The following is a 19,729-nucleotide window of genomic DNA, read 5'->3' as shown; positions in this document are numbered from 1 at the left end:
CGCAGGTTGGTTGGTAGGCTGAATGTCAGTCTCGGAGAGGTGGGGGAAGGGCCCCAGGCAGGCTGAGGAGCCTAGGGGCGGGGTGGGAAGGAGGACCGGCCGAGCCCTGGGTGTGGGACAGAGTGCGTGTGTGTGGTGTGTCCCCAAGGGCAGGAAGGTGGCGAAGGGAGGCGAATCCGAGTGGGTGGAGGGAGGGGAAGGGCGGGAGGAGAAAAAGGTGGGAGTAGGACCAGGTGGGAGGGTGGCGGCTCACTCAGGACCCAGCGGGGGCAGCGCGATGAGGCGGGTGACCCTGTTCCTGAACGGCAGCCCTAAGAACGGAAAGGTAACGGGGGCGTGAGTGGGCGCGGCGGGCCGTGGGTCGGGGCGAGGGTGGAGGGTGCGGACCCGGCTGGCGGGGCAGCCGTGAAGTTGGGCAGAGGGGCTGGGAGGTGGGCGTGCGCGGGCTGGGGGCGCCCGGGGACAGCACAGGGTCCCCGCGGCCTCCTCCCGACCCTCAGGACCCCTGTCCCCGAGCCTGCCCTTCGGCGCCTCAGCTGCCTGGGGGCCGGCGCGGGTCGGGCCGGGGGCTCCGGGGCTCCCGGATGCGCGGTGCAGGGGGCGCGGGGACTGGGGAGCGGAGAGGGCCGCGGTCACCTGGGCGCCCGGGCGGTCGCGCTTCTTCCCGCCTGTCCCCGAGACCCCGCTCCCGCCTGCGGGAGGAGGCGCGCCGGCTCCCGTGCTGAGTAATGGTCTGCTCGGAAAGTGGCGGCGAGCACCAGAGCCTGTGGAGCTGGGTCAGGGAGACAGAAGTAAACTGCCCGTGGATAAACAAAATCTCCCATCCGAGGTCGAAGACAGGATTTTAAAAATGGGGGCATTTTCTTGTTGATTTTTGCCCTTCTCTCTGAGATGCCTCAAGCCCCCACTCCCCGACGCCGCCAAACTTCTCTGTACTCGTTTTATTATTTTGCCTTATTTTGATTCCCTAGAGGACGGGGACAGCAGACCCAAAAGGGATCGATTTGACAGTCGCCTTTGCTGTGTTAGGTAGGCCTTTGCGGAGGGTGTGGTGCTAAGTGTTCTTCCAGCGCTGGAGCAAGCCAAAATGAATTCTCTTCCTTCCCAGCCTTTTGCCCCACCCATGAAAGTTGTTCTGCTACTTTGGGAAATTTTGACTGTTCAAGGCAGACATTTACTGCGTTGCTAAATGACACCCAGAAGTAACTCAGCCTTTACGAGTCTAAGGTAAAGGTAAATGGGTTTCACTGTGTTAGTTGCCAAAATACTCTGGTGCCTGCACATTCGGGAAACACTGTAAATTTTTAAATAGTGAAATTGTCCAGTGGCATTAAAAATGGCTTTCCCATTATTCAGTGTAGAGTAAACATGCCCTGAAAATTCGAACCAGAGTGTGGTTTGTTGGCTATAATTTTGTGTTCTTCTGGTCCTAGAGATTTAATACTCATTTTAAAACAGAATTGGTATAAATTCGAGTTCTCGAGTTATCATGAATGCTACCCCGAAAATATGCTCACGAAGTTTACATTTCTCATCACTATTAACTTTTTCTAAACCTGTTCTGTAGTTAGCTGGTGTTATCTAAAACGTATGTTGTTACTCTAAGATTAAAGATTGAGTATATCCAAAATTGGTAATATTTCTCAAAAACAAACTTCCGATTGACCTTTTTAATGCAGTATCTCTGCTATGTTACTCATGGAAGACAAATATTTAGACCTAGTCATAAATATTTTTGCTCTAAATCTCTCCCGAATCCACTCAATTTGGTTGTCAAAAATTAACTGAGTTGGTCTTTCCATATTGTTCACACGGATTTTTTTTAAACTATCTAGTTTTGACTACATTCTTGGATTTAAATTTTATTTACTTTAAAAATATTCTGCTAGAGAATCTCAGAAGATTGGGGGAAATGCATCTCAAATAATTAAATATGAATATGTTCATGTTACAACGATCATAAAAATCCAAACTGGAGAATACTAGATAAAAAGAAACAAAGCCGTGATCTTCACTGCTCAGCTGATGAACATATTCTAAGATAACGTTGGCAGTGCTTTCTCTCCTTTCAGTTGATTAAAAAATTTTATAATTACTCTTATTTGACAAAAGAGCTACATAATACATAACAGCTTGCATTTTTATATATAAAGTGACTAATTGGATTGGCATGATCATGACATGAATGTTCATTAAGAATAAGCTAGGGAAAAGTGCTACTCAAATAGAACAGAATTTGATTTCCCATCCACCAGTTGGAATATCTGTACCACTTACTTTATCTCCTTTACCTCGCTTCTGCTTTTATTTCCTGGTTATAAGAATAATCTGTTTTTTTTCAAATAAGTTTCCCTCTTATAGCTTGTTTAGTGGTTACCAGACTGTGGGACTATAAAGCCCGGGGAAAGGTGTGGAGAGGCAGAGAATTCTTCCAAGGTGCTGTGTTACATGCTCACCACGAATTTTCTGTGTATTGAATAAATGTAACTAGTGGTGAATGTATTTGATGTTGGAGAGAGGGCTATGCATTCTCTGAACAGTGGTTTCCAGAGTGAGATGGCACACCACGGACGGTGTCCAAGATGATTTATTGGAGGTCAGGAAGAAATATACCTTTTGTTTGTATCTTACACTTAAAAATATAAAATAATATGGAAACGTGATTTTTTGGATCTGGAAAGACACAGGTGCCTCCAGTCATTGAACATGTCAGCTGGTCTCAGGTCTCCTGTAAGAAGGGAGGGCCTTCACATGTGAAAAGGTTAATTAATAGTGGCTTCTTCACTGATTGGTTGTCATTGACATTGTGCTGTGGAAGCTTACAACTGCCACGTTAAGATTTATATCTAGTTTTAACTAAATTAACCCTCACCAAAATGCCAAGTGATCTTAAAGGATTACTTCAAAGAAACTGCAGCTTGAAGTCAATATGAATTATGCAAGCACAAGTAAACAATGAGGAAATGGCAGGAGCTGCCACTTCTCCTAGTATGTATAAACCATGAGACTAAAAAAAGAGTGGATCTCTTTGGGCCTGAGAAGTTGAAACAGTGCTGAGTTTTCAAGAAGACTAGTTGAAGTCCTATTTATTAATTGCTATTAATAATCAGCCTCTCCCTAAGTGTATGTTATTCTTTGAAATATTAGCCATTGACAGGATGAGTCATCCTAGTTAGCAAGATATTTAGAAATACTTTCTAGGACATGAAGACAAATGGCTTCAGATTTTTTTTCTTTTCTGATTTTATTTTTTGGTTTTCGTTTTTTACTTTTATCTTTATATTTATTTATTTATTTGATACAGCGGTTTGCTCTTCCACTCAGGCTGGAGTGCAGTGGCGTGATCTCAGCTCACTGCAACCTCCACCCTCCAAGTTAAAGCTATTCTCCTGACTCCGCCTCTTGCATAACTTGGGACTAATTTTTGTATTTTTGGTAGAGACAGGGTTTCACCATGTTGGCCAGGCTAGTCCTGAACTCTTGACCTTAGGTGATCCACCTGCCTTGGCCTCCCAAAGTGCTAGGATTACAGGCATGAGCCACCACACCCGGCTTATTTTGATGTTTAAAGTCAATCCTGTATTTGGCAGAATTTCACTAAATTTAATGATAAATATTTAGGAGATTCTTACTGGCTGATTCATAGTCTAAGTCACTAAAAGTCCTCATCATTTGGGAAAACATGTACTTTCTAATAGTGGAATATGGTTTGTAACTACATAAATATACAGATGTTTGAGCACATGCCCAAAAGTGTGTTACCATTGGGGTGTGTGGTCAGAAACATTTGAAGGCCTTAGTTCTAATCACTGGAATATTTAATTTAAATTTTGAGGGTTTTTTGTTGTTTTTTAAAACTGCTCCAAAAGAGTCAGTTATGTTGTGCCTGTCATCCTTTTTCCATGTGCCTCAACATTTTCATTATTCTTTTTAATATTCCCTGTAAGAGTTGGCATTAAGGAAATTGAAATGGGGACTTGCGCATCTGAATGCAGTGTGTGGCTTCTGAGCAACTTAATGTCAGTGCAGAATTTCTGCATGTCTTGAACACAGAGTGCTTTTTTTACTTCAGAATATTCATTGATGAGCTGTGCAAGTCCTAGGCCTTTTGTATACTGATTAATTCATCATTCATTCATTCATTCAGTGAACACTTAGTAAATGCCCTCTGAGTACGTGGCATCATGCCAAACATGGCAAACAGGGTAGGAAATACTTTCATTCTGTACCGTATTTTCATTCTTGGTCCAAGAAATAACTTTTTTTCAGGTTTTGGTATTAGGTCAGAAACATGTTGTTGGGGGCAGGCACAATGACTCATGCCTGTAATCCCAGCACTTTGAGAGGCTGAGGTGGGAGGATTGCTGAAGTTCAGGAGTTCAAGACGAACCTGGACAACAGAGTGAGATCCCATCTCTAAAACAACAACAACAACAAAGAATGAAAAAGAAATGTGTTGTTGGTAGTAAGTATGCCAGTTTGAATCCATGACGTTGTTAGAGTTGGAGGAAGGTGAAAATTTTATGTGAACCTCTGCCTCTGAAGTCTAAACATTAATAAGAACCTAGGCCGGGCGCGGTGGCTCAAGCCTGTAATCCCAGCACTTTGGGAGGCCGAGACGGGCGGATCACGAGGTCAGGAGATCGAGACCATCCTGGCTAACACGGTGAAACCCCGTCTCTACTAAAAAATACAAAAAACTAGCCGGGCGCGGTGGCGGGCGCCTGTAGTCCCAACTACTCGGGAGGCTGAGGCAGGAGAATGGCGTGAACCCGGGAGGCGGAGCTTGCAGTGAGCTGAGATCTGGCCACTGCACTCCAGCCTGGGCGGCAGAGCGAGACTCCGTCTCAAAAAAAAAAAAAAAAAAAAAAAGAACCTAGTGAGAGCCCACTTTTTAAGCTTGAACATTTCTTAATATATTTGATACATAGTAAAGAATACAATAAAGAATGTACATAAAAATTAAGAGGAACATAATATAGAAAATATCTGTAAGTCTGCCAGACAACCCGAGAAGTAGCATGTTATCAATAACATAATGTGCTCATCCACTTTCCTGTACCTCTGTTTTGTTTTTCTCTTTGCTGTGTGTGTGTGTTTTTAAATCAATAGTTTTGTCACATATATATGCATAACTAAATTACCCTTTTTTTTTTTTTTTTAAGACAGGGTCTCGCACTGTTGCCCAGGCTAGAGTGCAGTGGTGCGATCTTGGCTCACTGCAACCTCTGACAGCCTGGGTTCAAGTGATTCTCCTGCCTCAGCCTCCTGAGTAGCTGGAATTACAGGAGCTTGCCAGCACTCACGGCTAATTTTTCTATTTTTAGTAGAGACGGGGTTTCACCATGTTGGTCAGGCTGGTCTCAGCTGACCTCATCTGCCTGTCTCGGCCGCCCAAAGTATTGGGATTACAGGCGTGAGCCACTGCGCCTAGCCATTTTTAAAAAATCAGCTCCGGGACATACTGTATCTCAAATTGATATTATACTGTATATAGTTTTTTGTGGAGACAATGTCTTCTCTATTGCCCAGGCTGGTCTCAAACTCCTGACCTCAAGCAGTCCTCCGTCCTCAGTCTCCCAAGGTGCTGGGACTACAGGCATGAGCCACCATGCCAGGCCAGTCCTTGCTTTTTTCATTCAGTATAATTTTGTTCTAACCATAATATCTGACATAGTGATAATTTATTCCTTTTTACTGCTTTATTAAAGTACATGCTATACAAATACTGTCAGTGGACATTAGGTTATTTTCTTTATATTTTGTTGTTAAATTAACAGTGCTGTCATGAATATTTCTATATATGTATCCTGGTGCACAGCAGCAAGCATTTTTCTAGGGAAGTAGTTCTCAAACTTTAGCATGCATCAGAGTCACTTGAAGGAGGAGGAGAATTTGAGAAAACCGCTGGACTTCATCCCCAAAGGTTAATATTCAGCAGGTCTGGGATGGGGTAGGAATGTGCATTTTTAATTTGCAGGTGAAATGTGATTCAGATGCTCTAGGTGACAGGATCACACATGTGAGAACCACCACTCTAAGGTATAGACACGTAGTTGTAATTATTGGGTGTTAAGTAATGTAAATATTCAGTTTTGTAAAATAATGCCAGATTTTTTTCAAAGTCATTGCAGTAATTTATATTCCCACCAGCACTGCATGAAACTTCCCCATTGGGCTACAACTACTCCAGCACTTGGTATTGTCAACATTTTCCATTTTAAATATTTTCTTTTTTCACCTTAGAGTTAATTATCTCACCTTTTAAAGAATCAGCTCATGTAAATATTTAAAATTTATTTGACTAAAAGTATAGGTAGAGAAAATTGAGTTCTACATTTAGCTATTAATTGTGATTGGTGATTTTGTTAGGTAAATCAGCCTGCATAAATTCAACAAGTATTCCTTGTGTATTATGTAATAAATATTGTGGGTAAAGAAAAAATATTTTATGTACGTGTGCAGGTTTTAATTTTTAAATTTAAATAATATAGGTTACAATTTGAAAATTGTGTTTAAAGGCAAATTAAAACTAGCCAATCCTACTAGACATGGTGTCCTTTTACTTTCCAACTCATAGACAGCTTTCACTTGTCATGGGATCTGAAATTTAAAAAGAATTGACTCTGAACAGTAGTATAATACAGTCATCATGAACTTTAATAGACATGCTTCTCAATTTACTCTGTAAAATGCTTCTGTTCTTAGGGCCTAAGTTATTAAAGTAGATAATCACAGTGACATGGAAACATCAGGCCCACATGGTGGAGACAACACATAGAAAGCAAATGATCTTTGTAAGCACTATCATTTTATGATTTCTTTGGCTCAGTATGAGGACAACAACAAACTTAGTACATACTCACTGGAGCTTATGCCCATGATACACAAGATTTTTATCGTTCCTCTTTCTCAACAGAGTTGTTGTATAAAGAATACATGTGCCAATCTAACTTAATCATCTTTTCTATATGTATAACAAATTTATGTTGATACATATTTTAAAATCTGCTTTCTAATTAGTTTAAGATACAGAGATTTTGAATATATGAATATTAGTATTACAATATAACTCCTTTTTATTTGTTTGGTATTGTTAGTATGCTCGAATGACTAGTTGGAAAACAAATGTCAAGAATAGCCCTCCAAGTGAAAATAAGTATATTGGCCCAAATCGAGGGAAATTTTCAAATTTCTAGAACTATAAGATTCTTTGTATTAATTTTAATTCTATTTTCTCTAATTGACTACCCTTTGGTCATTTCACTTAAAGGAAATTGTTAACTGCCTGATTGTAAACTGTTAATTTTATTTGTAGAACTAGTATCTGGAGCTATGGAGACCTTAAAATAAATTAAAACTTTCCCCCCTTATTACAAAATTAATAAAGGTTCGTTGTAACAAATTTGGAAAACAAACAAAATAAAACAACAAACTCAGCTGGACGTGGTGGCTCACGCCTGTAATCCCAGCACTTTGGGAGGCTGAGGTGGGTGGATCACGAGGTCAAGAGATCGACATCCTCCTGGCCAACATGGTGAAACCCCGTCTCTACTAAAAATGTAAAAATTAGCTGGGTGTGGTGGCACGGTTTTGCTATGTTGGCCAGGCTGGTCTTGAACTCCTGACCTCAGGTGATCCTACTACCTTGGCCTTCCAAAAAGTGCCAGCATTACAGGCATGAGCCACTGTGCCCAGATTGCTTTAGAATTGCATTTATACTGTGTTTTTTTTTACCCTAATGACAGTGTGACTGTTTTAAATGAATATGACTGATTGTCACACAAAAAAGGCGTGTCCTAGTTCAACACTCAACATTTAAGAAATACTTATCAAAGACCTGCTATAAGCCAGGTAATGTACCATTTAGCTAGGTGGATCCTTCAATTTGAACCTATGGCGGTTATTAGTAGAACAACTCAGGGATGTACTTCTTTTTTTTTTTTTTTTTTTTTTTTGAGGCGGAGTCTCGCTCTGTCGCCCAGGCTGGAGTGCAGTGGCGCGATCTCGGCTCACTGCAAGCTCCGGCTCACTGCAAGCTCCGCCTCCCGGGTTCCCGCCATTCTCCTGCCTCAGCCTCCCGAGTAGCTGGGACTACAGGCGCCGCCACCACGCCCGGCTAATTTTTTTTGTATTTTTAGTGGAGATGGGGTTTCATTGTGTTAGCCAGGATGGTCTCGATCTCCTGACCTCGTGATCCGCCCGTCTCGGCCTCCCAAAGTGCTGGGATTACAGGCTTGAGCCACCGCGCCCGGCCAGGGATGTACTTCTTTAGTGCTGCTTATCAGCTTTACCAAGGGGTAGTCACCTCTGTTCACAGAATTCATAGCAACTTTTTGCAAATTAATATTTTTACTGGACCTTTAGGATCCAGGCAGACAGCCAGATTAGAAAATACTTAGTGATATGGTAAATTGTTCTTGATACTTTATTAAGATTGATTTAAGTGGCAATAAAATAAAAGTTGAATTCAGTTTATACCTAGTCTGTGCTCCTTTAGTAGTTTTACAGCCTTCAAGGAGACACCTATTGTACTTTGATTGCCTTGAGAATAGTCCTTGCCAAATAGTATGTGTGATTTTTTTTCTCTCATCTGGTCACATTTGACTTCAGTGGGGAAGAAATGGAAGATGGCAACATCCTAACCCTCTGAATAAAACAACAAACAGGTCTTGAGTTGTATTTCATCAATTTGTTACTTTGGGTTCCTATGTCATGGGAAAGCCTAATAGAATTAAAATAGTGGTTTTTTTTTTTCCTTCTTTTTCATTTTATTCTGCTCTTCAGAATGGCACTGTCTGATAGAACTACTGAGATGATGGAAATCTGTGCTATTCAATATGGAAACCACTAGCCAGTGTGGCAGTTGAGCACTTGAAATGTGGCTAGTGTGACTGAACTGCATTTTAACTTTTAATTTTAATACATTAAAATTTAAATAGACTCATGAAGCTTGTGGTTTCCACATTGGACAGCACAGCTTTAAAACATGGCAGGTGGCCTTTATTTTCATCGGAAGACAGCTAACCAACAGAAAAACCAAGTCAATCCTATAGAAGTAAACGACAATTCAAGTTAGTGTATTTTGAATAAGTCATATAAGATCTTAAGCTATAATATGTTAATCACAGAAGGATAATACAGGCAGGTGCATTCAACTTGCATCTATTTTATGGTATGGATGAAAGAGCAGTGAAAGTGATACTGAGGAAGAAAGTTGATGTTAGGGCAAGGAGGGGATATCAGGCAAAAGAAAGCCATATTGAGATACAAGGGCCAGAGGTAAATAAGAGGGAAACGAAAGATTTAGAAAATTATTTGTATAATGGCAACTATGCCAAGAACATTGAATTGGGAAAGAGGTGCTTCTTACCCTCCTCTCAGTACCTTCTGACTGCAGAAGTTGTTTTGCATCTGCTGTGGTCAGTCTCTTGCTCCTTTGCATGTTTGCTTCTCTCTTCTCTGTCTTTACTTTCTTCATGTTCTTTGCCTTAACACAACCCCAGCTTTGCCATGTGCAATGCCCTAGGTACTATATTTCTCTTACCTTTTTCCCAGGAATGTGTATAATGCAATTACAGAATTCCTCACTGTGTTGCAGAGGTGAACAATCATAGGAAATATGGGGGACATATTTTACTCAGGCTTTAATTATTTGTGGCAAGCCTGCTGTGTGTAGGACACTGCGCCTAGTGCTTTGCATTATTTTTTTATTGTGATAGAAGATAGAACAAAATTTATTATTTTAACCATTTTTTAAATGTGTAATTCATTGACATTGTTTACATTCGCAATGTGTGTAACCATCACCACTGTTTATTTCCAGTACTTGGTCATCATCCCAAACAGAAATTGTACCCATTAAGAAATAACTCTCCATTCCCATCTATGCCTTGGTAACGTTTATTCTGCTTTCTATCTCTATGAATTTGCCTGTTTTGGGTACTTTCATGTGAGTGGTATCTTAGAATATTTATCCTTTTCTTATTGGCTTACTTCATTTAGCATACGGTCACAAAGGTTCATCCATGTTGTAACGTGTCAGAATTCATGTCTCTTCTCTTCTTTCCTTTCATTTTCTTTTTTCTTTCCTTTCCTTTCCTTTTCCCTTTTTTTTCCTTTTTCCTTTCCTTTCTCTTTTCCTTTTTTCTTTTCCATCCCATCATGTCCAGGCTGGAGTACAGTGGTATGATCTTGGCTCACTGCAGCCTTGACTTGGCAGGCTCAGGTCATCCTCCCACCTTGGCCTCCCAAGCAGCTGAGACTACAGGGATGTGCCACCATCTTTGCTACTTTTTGTATTTTTTTTTTGTAAAGACCATGTTTCACCATGTTGGCCAGGTGGGTCTCGAAGCGATCCACCTGCCTCAGCCTCTCAAAGTGCTGGGATTACAGGCATCAGCCACTGTACCTGGCCTCATTGTTTCTTATTGCTGAATAATATTCAGTTGTATGTCTATACCATATTTATACAATTACCTGCTTATAGACAGTTGGGTTATGCATTATTTTTAATAATGAACTTGGTTCCGCTTACATTTTTCTCGCCTTCAACACTTTCCAAAATGCTCCAGCACTCTTCTCTCTTTCATCCTTCTGATCCAAGAGAAAAAAGTTGGAATCTGAGTACTCTGCTTTTGAAAAACTGCACACTCTTTGTTATCAAGCAGCTTTTTCTATGGCCTCCATTTACTTTATTTATTTAACTAGAAACTCTCCACTGTATTCCAGTCACTGGTGGACAGAGGACCAGCCTTAGTGCTCACTTCATATGGCATCTTGACATATGATCTTGGGACATCCATGAGCTAGATGATTGTGCTTCATGTTTAGCTCTTCACGTACTTCTTTTTCTTTTTTTTGTGGGGGAGACAGAGGCTTGCTCAGTCACACAGGCTGGAGTGCAGTGGTGCAACCTTGGCTCACTGCAGCCTCTGTCTCCCGGGTTCAAGCAATTCTCATGCGTCAGCCTCTGGAGTAGCTACAGGCATGTGCCACCACACCTGACTGATTTTTGTATTTTAGTAAAGATAGGGTTTCTCCATTTTGGTCTGGCTGGTCAAACTCCAGTCCTTAAGTGCTCTGCCAGTCTCAGCCTTACAAAGTGCTGGGATTACAGGCTTGAACCACTGCGCCCGACCCTCTCCTACTTTTTATTCCTAACTTTCAGAGGTCATAACTAATAATGGTGCAACTGTACAACTCAGCCGCTGGGAACCCATAGTTACAGTTAGGACCAGGGCACAAAATTCACTTACATGTAGAGATTGTCAGCCCCCTTGCTTAAACAGTTGCATGTATCTTACACATATATCAGAATGCTGGATTCACAGCAGGACAGATCAATTCCTTGTCACCCAGCTGTTTGCTGTATTCTTAATGTTAGATGCTAAAATCTGTCTTAGTTAATGAAGAATTAAATAAATGAGGTAGGAAGTTATATTTTCTATGGTAGTTTATGTAGATAATGATATAATAAACAGCACCAGTGGACTCCTATTCTAAGGGTGCACCATTCAAATAAATAAATAATAAAAGGACAACATAATAGGGACTTACTAGGTCTCAGTCTCTTTGCCAAGCTCTTATGCATGAATTCGTAATAACCTTCTGAAGTAGGTGCTACTATTTTCTTCATTTTTAGTTAAAGCAACAGAAGCATCAATAGGTTGACTCAAGTTGACAGCTAGAAAATGTCAGACTCTAGATTGAAGTGTGGGTCTATCTTACTTCACAACTGGAGTGCTATTTAACGCACCTTAGGATTGTAGATTGTTTTGGTCAGAGATGATTTCTTATGTTCTAGTTTAGGATTCGACAATTTTAGGCACCAAGTGAATAAATGAGTCATAGAAGAAAAGGGGGCACTGTTAAGAACCTGTTGAAGTCTCCTTTTATATGATACTCTTTTTAGCCCTGTTTTACTGTGATGGTTTGTAACTTGTTGGGATAACATTTATTAAATAAGTTGTTCATATTAATCTGGTGTATTTACAGGTGGTTGCTGTATATGGAACTTTATCTGATTTGCTTTCTGTGGCCAGCAGTAAACTCGGCATAAAAGCCACCAGTGTATATAATGGGAAAGGTGGACTGATTGATGATATTGCTTTGATCAGGTAACCTTCACCTTTTTATAAGCTGTCAACAGTGTGCCTCAACTTCTTGGTGCTATGCTGTTTCCCTTAAGCAGTAGTTTAATCACTGTTAAGAATACAGGATTTTGGCAAGTGATTACCTAGAATTTGCTCTTTGGAATTTAAATCATTTGGGCTTAAGCTGTATTGATCAGCTAGAAAACCCTTAGTATACATTTCAGTATACTGATAGTCTTTCTGCATAGTTCATATATGGCTATGAGGAATTTCTTCTTTGTGGTACTACAGCAGGATCTAATAAGACATGCAGTTTTTAACGTTAGAAATCTAATTCATCTCTTCACTTTTATATGCACCTGCTTGTTAATCATTTCCTAAGAAATGCTTTGCATTTTATAAATATTACAAAGGCCAGATTTTGTGAAAACTTTATAAATATGATATAATTCTAAGTAGAGATATCACCAGTGATCCACCATAATTATAGACTTATTTGTTTGTTCTTTAAATATCCCAGGCAGATTCATCTCTTTAAAACAAGTGTGTAGTTCACCTTACTTCATCTTCACGAGGTCAGAGTATTTTGGAGCAGGAAGATGCTTAACAAAGAAGATGGTAAAGGGAACACAAATTAAGTGTTGACTATGCCAGTTATGTTATAATTGCTTTGCCTGAGTTATACCATTTGATTGGCAGAGCATGAGTTTTTTTATCAATGATGTGAAGATAATGATGCTTTAAGTTACAATAATACACAGAGTCTCTGTATAAATCCAGATCAAAATGACCTTTCAATATAGTATACTGCTTTTGCAGTGAATCAGTTCTAGACCCTTCATTTTACAGACGAGGAAACGAATTACCTGTGAAGCTGAGGACTCACTCAGGTCATACAGCTAATTGGGTTTTGTTAATGAAAAAAAAAACCAGATTTTTATACTAATCTGAAAACAGTAAATTGGCATGGTGAACAAGTAGGAAATACTATATACTACATTTTAAATCCAAATAAATTAGGATAATTTCGAGTTTTTCAATATGTATCTCCCAGCTTCTTTCAGTTTCTAAGGAAAACTGAGTCACATTGTTGGATGATGGTCCTCATCAACCTAACTTTCTCCTTAACAAGCACAAACTCTGCTTCTTAGAAAAATTTAATGTGTCCTGTGATGTCCTATAGGAAATAAAAACTTCTACAATGGAAGGTTATAACTGAAGCCTTCTGAGCTATAAAATACCGACTTATTCGTTTTAGGTTCACAATACGTTATCTGGTGTAATGGGTTGAGGAAGAGGATGTACACTGATTGTCTAGAACTGTGGGTTATGTGCAACCATTTACATTTGGGTGTATGGTGGATCTGTAGTGGGTAAACACTGACAGCAGAGTTACTTCCAGCTATATTTTTCCTAGATTTAATATGACAGTTTATTTCATCTCCAAAGCACACAACAGCTAATGATTTAGGGGTAAAAAAAAAGGTAAAGAAAAAAAGAGGAGTTAGCTGTGGCTTTAATCTATCCTTTGAGCATAATTATTCATTCTCAGTTGATAAGAAAGCTGAACTCACATAATTTGTGTAGTGGGATTTTCCCCCCCATTTCAAAAGTACTTTCATGTGCAAGATCTTATTTTTGAATTTAAATTCAAAGACAGTTAAGTTCAGGGAGCTAAACAAAGCATTGGAAACTTAGCTTCTTTGCAGTCTAGATTGATAGCAAAACCTATTGTCTATATAATTCTAAGGAATAATTCCTATAAGCAACAGATAATTAATGTGATTTTTAGATTTTGATGGTGGCTTTTTAAATTTTGATTTCCCCAGGGATGATGATGTTTTGTTTGTTTGTGAAGGAGAGCCATTTATTGGTAAGTGACTTTAAAAGCCAGTTTTATCTGCCAAAAAAAAAAAAAAAAAAAAAGATGGAATGGCAATTACTTTAAATGGGGCTATTAAGCTTAAACATCAAAAATGATCTTATGGCTGTATTCAGATCTTCACACTTTTTGATTCTACATTGGGTGTATGTGTTAAATTTTTTACTATATGATCGTAGTTTATTATGGATGCTTCATCTTTTACATGCCTTTAAAATGCTTTCAAGGTGTACATATTCATTAACTATAACATAGTAAGGTAGTTTTGATTTTAGAAACAATTGTTTCAGAATTTTTTCTTTGATAGTAAATGTCAAAATTTTTCTACATGTTGTATTACATATTTGTGAGTAAATATTGCTTGCATAAGTAGTGTTTGACAGTATTTCACAGTGATCAGATCAGTCAAAAAATAACTTGGTATCAACCACAAACATGGGTGTGCACACACACTACCCTTTGATTTGGAAGAAAGCTTATAGTTGTATATCTCAAAAGAAAAGGCCAAAAGTAAGATAAAGTATTTGATTTATTTAGATCCATACAGTCAACACTGAATATTTAAGTATTTTTTAAAGCATCATACTAATTGTATTTGGTGAGTGGAAGTAGTTCTCAGGATTGATGCACAGGCAATTGTCAACTTGGAAGTAAGTGCATACTCTTGTCTGTCTGTCTCTACCTTAAAACTGTGAGTAAGAACTTTTCCTCATCTTCTTTTATCCATTGGCCTAACAGTGATTGGCAGGCAACGATCACTTAATTGGTCCACTGCATACAAACACAATAAAAAATGATCAATTAAGGTTTTTTTTTTATTGTTAACTGATGGATTTTAAAATATTTGGTATATTTTCATCCTCTGCATTTATTGGTGTTCAGATTGTCTTAATTTTTGGCCACTGGAAATCTCTTCAGGTCTTTTTAACAAGCCCTGTTGGATTTTATAGCTTTCTTATTATCTGGAATAACAGGTGTTCATCTTAAAGCCTTTTCCTGTCTCAGACCTGGATCAACATTTTTCCAACAAGCCTTGATTTTTTTTAGTGGGAAGTGTCTTTCCAAGACAAATCTGGGAGCTAGGGAGGCTGTTTGTTATTGGGTTTATCATTGTTGCTATGCTTTTTGGTGGACAGAACTGAAAATATATAGGTAGAGATAAAATTTGTATATATGTTATAGGATAGAAAGTTTACATATCATATATAACACAATATGGATAGATGAAATAACTCATGGGTTCATACTAATACTTAAAGTTTATATTAAGGATTATAAGGTTTTTACTTTTCCTCTTCTGTTCTTACATCTGTGTCTCCTTTTTCTATATCAATAATACTGACTTTCAGGGACACAGGGACTAATAGAATTATAATGTCACATAATTACTCATTTACTATACCCCATACAGAACACATCTAAAAATGTCAGCGTAACAAACCCAATACTTTCAGTACCAATATAATTACTAAAAACAGTTAAATGTTTTTCATATGCTAAATCCTTTCTCCCCTTACTTAAAAATAATTGTATTGTTTCTGCATTGTCAGAACATACAGCCATTGTATACCATACTGTCTCCCTTTATACTCTCATTTAGTTTTACTTCTTCAAGCGTACATTTACCTCCATCCTTTTGTTATGTTTCCAGTGGTTATCTGAAACTTGTTCTCTAGTAGATTTCTCTCCAAGAAACTATGAGAACAATAGTCTCTGACATCTTCCAGTGGCAAGATGTCATTGCCATCCACCATCTTTATATGATTTTGGTATAAAATTTTATGTCAACGCTTATTATAAACTTTAGTATGTGTAATTTGTTCTGTGTTAATTATACCTCAGTGAAGCTATTGAAAAATCCTTGGTTCACATCATTTTTCTTTGAATATCTTAAATACGTTACTGCATTTTATTCTGGCTTGAGGTGTTGGTCTCAAAAAATCTGATCTTTCTTATGTGATTATTTTTCATAGATCACCCAAAGGATATTTCTCTTTCTTTAAAGTACAGTAATTTTAGTAGAATATTTTTTGGTGTTCTGAGTTGTTCTGAATTGGTTTTCTCAGTATGTGATGGATCCTTTCAATATATAGTTTCAAGTGTGTGTATTTTAAAATTTCAGTACAGTTTTCTTGAAGTTTACATTTTTATTTTGTTCACTTTGATTTGATTTCCTTCTTTCAGGACTCTATTGTATGTATGGTGGATCTTTTACACTTGTCTTTTACATTTGAAACTTTCTTTTCTTTTCTTTGTATTTTATTTATTTATTTTTTTGAGACAGGGCCTCACTTCGTCACTCAGGCTGTAAGGCAGTGGTGTGATCTTGGCTCACTGCAGCTTCAACCTCCTGGGTTCAAGTGATTCTCCTGCCTCAGCCCCCAGCCAGTAGCTGGGACTGCAGATGTGTGCCACCATGCTCGGATAATTTTTTTGTATTTTTTGTAGAGATGGGATTTTGGGGTTTTGCCCTGTTGCCCAGGCTGGTCTTGAACTCCTGAGCTCAAGCAATCCACCTGCCTCGGCCTCCCAAAGGATTACGGTTATGAGCCACCATGTGTGGCCGTTTCTTTTTAATTTTTCAAGCTATTCTCTTTTTTACCTTTTCTTTCCCTTAAGTCACTGTCATTGTGTTTAATCACTCTTGTATTTCTTTTGCTTTAGTCTTTATTTTAAAAATCGTTTTTCTTTTATTTCTAATTCTCTTGGGAGTTCTTGCTACACGTTTCTGAATTTGTAAATCCTGGTTTATATTGTTATTTTATACCTTGTATAAACTTATTTTAGCATGTTTTGGAATATTAGATTATAATTTTGATCTATTTTGTGGGTATTTCTGGCATTATCTATAAGGACATTATTATTATTATTTTAACACTTTTGTATTACATTTGATCAATCCTTTTGTATTGCTCATTTTTATGTGAAGTTAGTTTTTCTTAACTTGAAAAGAGGGCTGACAGGACAGTTTTTCTAATTTCATGGCTCTAGAGTTCCCTTTTCTGTTGTTTTTGTGAAGTGTTAAAAACATACAGAACTCATTTTCTGATATATTTTGGTCTATTAGACCTCTTAACTTTCGTCTGGAGTCCTTTTTTTTTTTAGTCTCTGTTGTCTCTGTTGCATTCAGCTTGGATTATTTTCCCAGCATGTTATCAGTGTGGGGCTTTGTCCATAGAAGGGAGTTTTGACCATTTATTTTGGTCATGGTTTTGAGAGTTTATTTTCAGCCCTATCAGATCTTACTGCAAAGTACTTGCATCACTCACTTTTGGGGTCATCTCAATCTGTTGTTCTCAGCTGAACTTATTAAGCAATGAAGTCAGTATCTATGGATGGCTTTCACATTCATGGGTTCATCATATACCCTGTTGCATCTCTCTGCTTTTTCTTTCACAGGCGCTGAAAGCATGCTGCTCTTATAGCTGTTGGTATTGGTGGGACTACCTTATCACCTAGTGTTGTTTTAGATGCAGTCTGTGGGTTTGGGTATTGCTGTCCTAGTAGCTCTGGTATGCTTTTATTATGTGTGTATTCAGTTTTAAAAATTATGCCATTACCGTCTTCCCAGAATCCCCAATCTTAATATTTGTATTATTTTCTACATGTCATCTCTAGATCCTCAGACAGATTCTAAGCCTCCTGAGGGATTGTTAGGATTCCACACAGACTGGCTGACATTAAATGTTGGAGGGCGGTACTTTACAACTACACGGTAGGTGTATGTGTATGTGTGTTAGAGAGAAAGAGAATGCAAAAGGAGCACTGTGTACCATTTGTTCTTCAATTTGCTGATTCCCTAAAAAGATACTCAAATGCTGCTTAAATATACTGTGTGATCTGAAACCATTTTTTATAAGTTTTTTTGAAGAACAAAGTAAAAACATGGTTCATTCCTGAGAAAGCATAAAAGGCATCACTTCAGTGTTTTAGAACATGCTTTTTAGATATTGAGTAATAGACACACAATATAAGTAAAAATTAACAGTACTGAAATTTGTAGAGGCTACAACTGCTTTTATTAAAGGGCAGAAAAATGTAAGTTTGGAAGATCAAGAATATTATTATGTAATAGTTTGCTAACAGGATAGACAGAGAAGTATTTAAAGCAAAGGAAACTAAAAAATGTTTAAATCAAAGGAAGTACCCGATTAGAAGGGATCTGATAAATGGCAACTTACTGCACGTTTTTGTTTCCCAGCGTTACTCCTACCAGGTTGTAGCATGCATCTTTTTGAGAGAGCAGCTGGGATCGAGTATACTCTTGACTTAAATATGTTTGTTTATAAAGACAAATGGAGAAATCAATTTTTTTCCCTGAATTCTTAGGAGCACTTTAGTGAATAAAGAACCTGACAGTATGCTGGCCCACATGTTTAAGGACAAAGGTGAGTGTAATACGTTGGTTTCACATTTCGTCTTACCTGTTTTGTATCTGTGCTGCCTTTATAACTCCCGACTTTCTGTACTTACTAATTATGTCAGTTTTTAAGAGTAAAAACTTACTGATATATTAAGCAATTTTTTCCTCATACATTTCTGACTTTATTTTTTGTTTATGGGGTACTTTCTTTCTTATAATGGTAACACAGGTGTCTGGGGAAATAAGCAAGATCATAGAGGAGCTTTCTTAATTGACCGAAGTCCTGAGTACTTTGAACCCATTTTGAACTACTTGCGTCATGGACAGCTCATTGTAAATGATGGCATTAATTTATTGGGTGAGTTTATGTAGACTTTCAATATAATTATGTAACTACTCACATTTTTGTAAGTTTAAGATTTTAACTTTGTTTCACTCAGTGACAGTATATTTCCATAAAGTAAAAGTATTTTTTTTTCTATTTTTTAAACTAGATGTTTTCTCATGTATATGAGTGTATATAGGTGTAGAAATAGATTTAGGCACGGACAGGTGGTCCTTCAGGTAGGTAGTCTTTGTACATATAGGTAAATATCTAAGCCATACATATCAACTTTATATTCTAAACTGATATAGATTCTATATGACAAGTGACTTTAAACGATTTTGTTGTTTCCTTTTTTAAAAATTGAATTATGAATGTAACTTGGCTCCAAGTTCTGGATATTCTCCACATTATGTGAGAACTAGAGTAGTCAAGAGGGCAAATCATGACTTGCAATCATAATTCTCAATTAGAGATTTGATTCTACAATTTGCTAACTTAGGGAGACTAACTTGGGGAAAATTTCTCTGAGTCATATTGGAAAAATGAGTGTTAAAAGCACTCTCAACCCTATCTACATCACAAGATTTTTGTGAAGGTTAATGGAGGTGATGTAGACAAAAGCCCTTATAAAACACTGGTTGCACATTTGGATGCTAATAGGCCTCTAAGTGACTGAAGTTGATGTGATGTTAGTACTTGAGGAGTGGTAGGCAGTTGGTGATCTTGAGGTCACATGCCTGCCAGCTTCAGCAGATCATTGCCATGTGCAATGTGGACAGATGTAGAGTGCCAGAACCTTGGTTTTTGAAGAAACCTGGGTATCTAAAATTTTATGTGACATGTTTTTATTTTGAAAACATTACATGCTGAATACATCAGAATCAGCCTGAGGACTGCTAGCTTACAGTTTCTGTAGTGAAATACAAAACACCCACTAACTTCTAGTGTTGCTATAACAAACTTTATATTCCCTTTAACATGTACCTATTGCAAAAAAAAAAAAAAAAAAAAAAGACATTATTTGACTCTTTTAGCTAGTTCTATAACTTTGTAACTAAATT

General features: G+C 38.1%; 1 protein-coding gene across 1 annotated transcript in view; it reads left to right on the top strand.

Moving 5' to 3' along the window:
* Positions 1 to 202: 202 nt before the first annotated feature.
* The window catches only part of KCTD9 (potassium channel tetramerization domain containing 9), a 28,973-nt gene continuing 9,446 nt past the window's right edge, over positions 203 to 19,729 (top strand). Inside the window, 6 exon segments of the mRNA NM_001260902.1 lie at positions 203 to 325; positions 11,998 to 12,119; positions 13,925 to 13,968; positions 17,596 to 17,692; positions 18,307 to 18,365; positions 18,570 to 18,698. Of these exon segments, the coding sequence (NP_001247831.1) occupies positions 278 to 325; positions 11,998 to 12,119; positions 13,925 to 13,968; positions 17,596 to 17,692; positions 18,307 to 18,365; positions 18,570 to 18,698 (499 nt within the window). The 5' untranslated portion in view covers positions 203 to 277.

This window comes from Macaca mulatta, chromosome 8, assembly GCF_049350105.2.
Source record: "Macaca mulatta isolate MMU2019108-1 chromosome 8, T2T-MMU8v2.0, whole genome shotgun sequence".
Lineage (NCBI taxonomy): Eukaryota > Metazoa > Chordata > Mammalia > Primates > Cercopithecidae > Macaca > Macaca mulatta.
The sequence above is the reverse complement of the archived record's forward strand: the minus strand, read 5'-3'. Positions and strand labels throughout refer to the sequence as shown.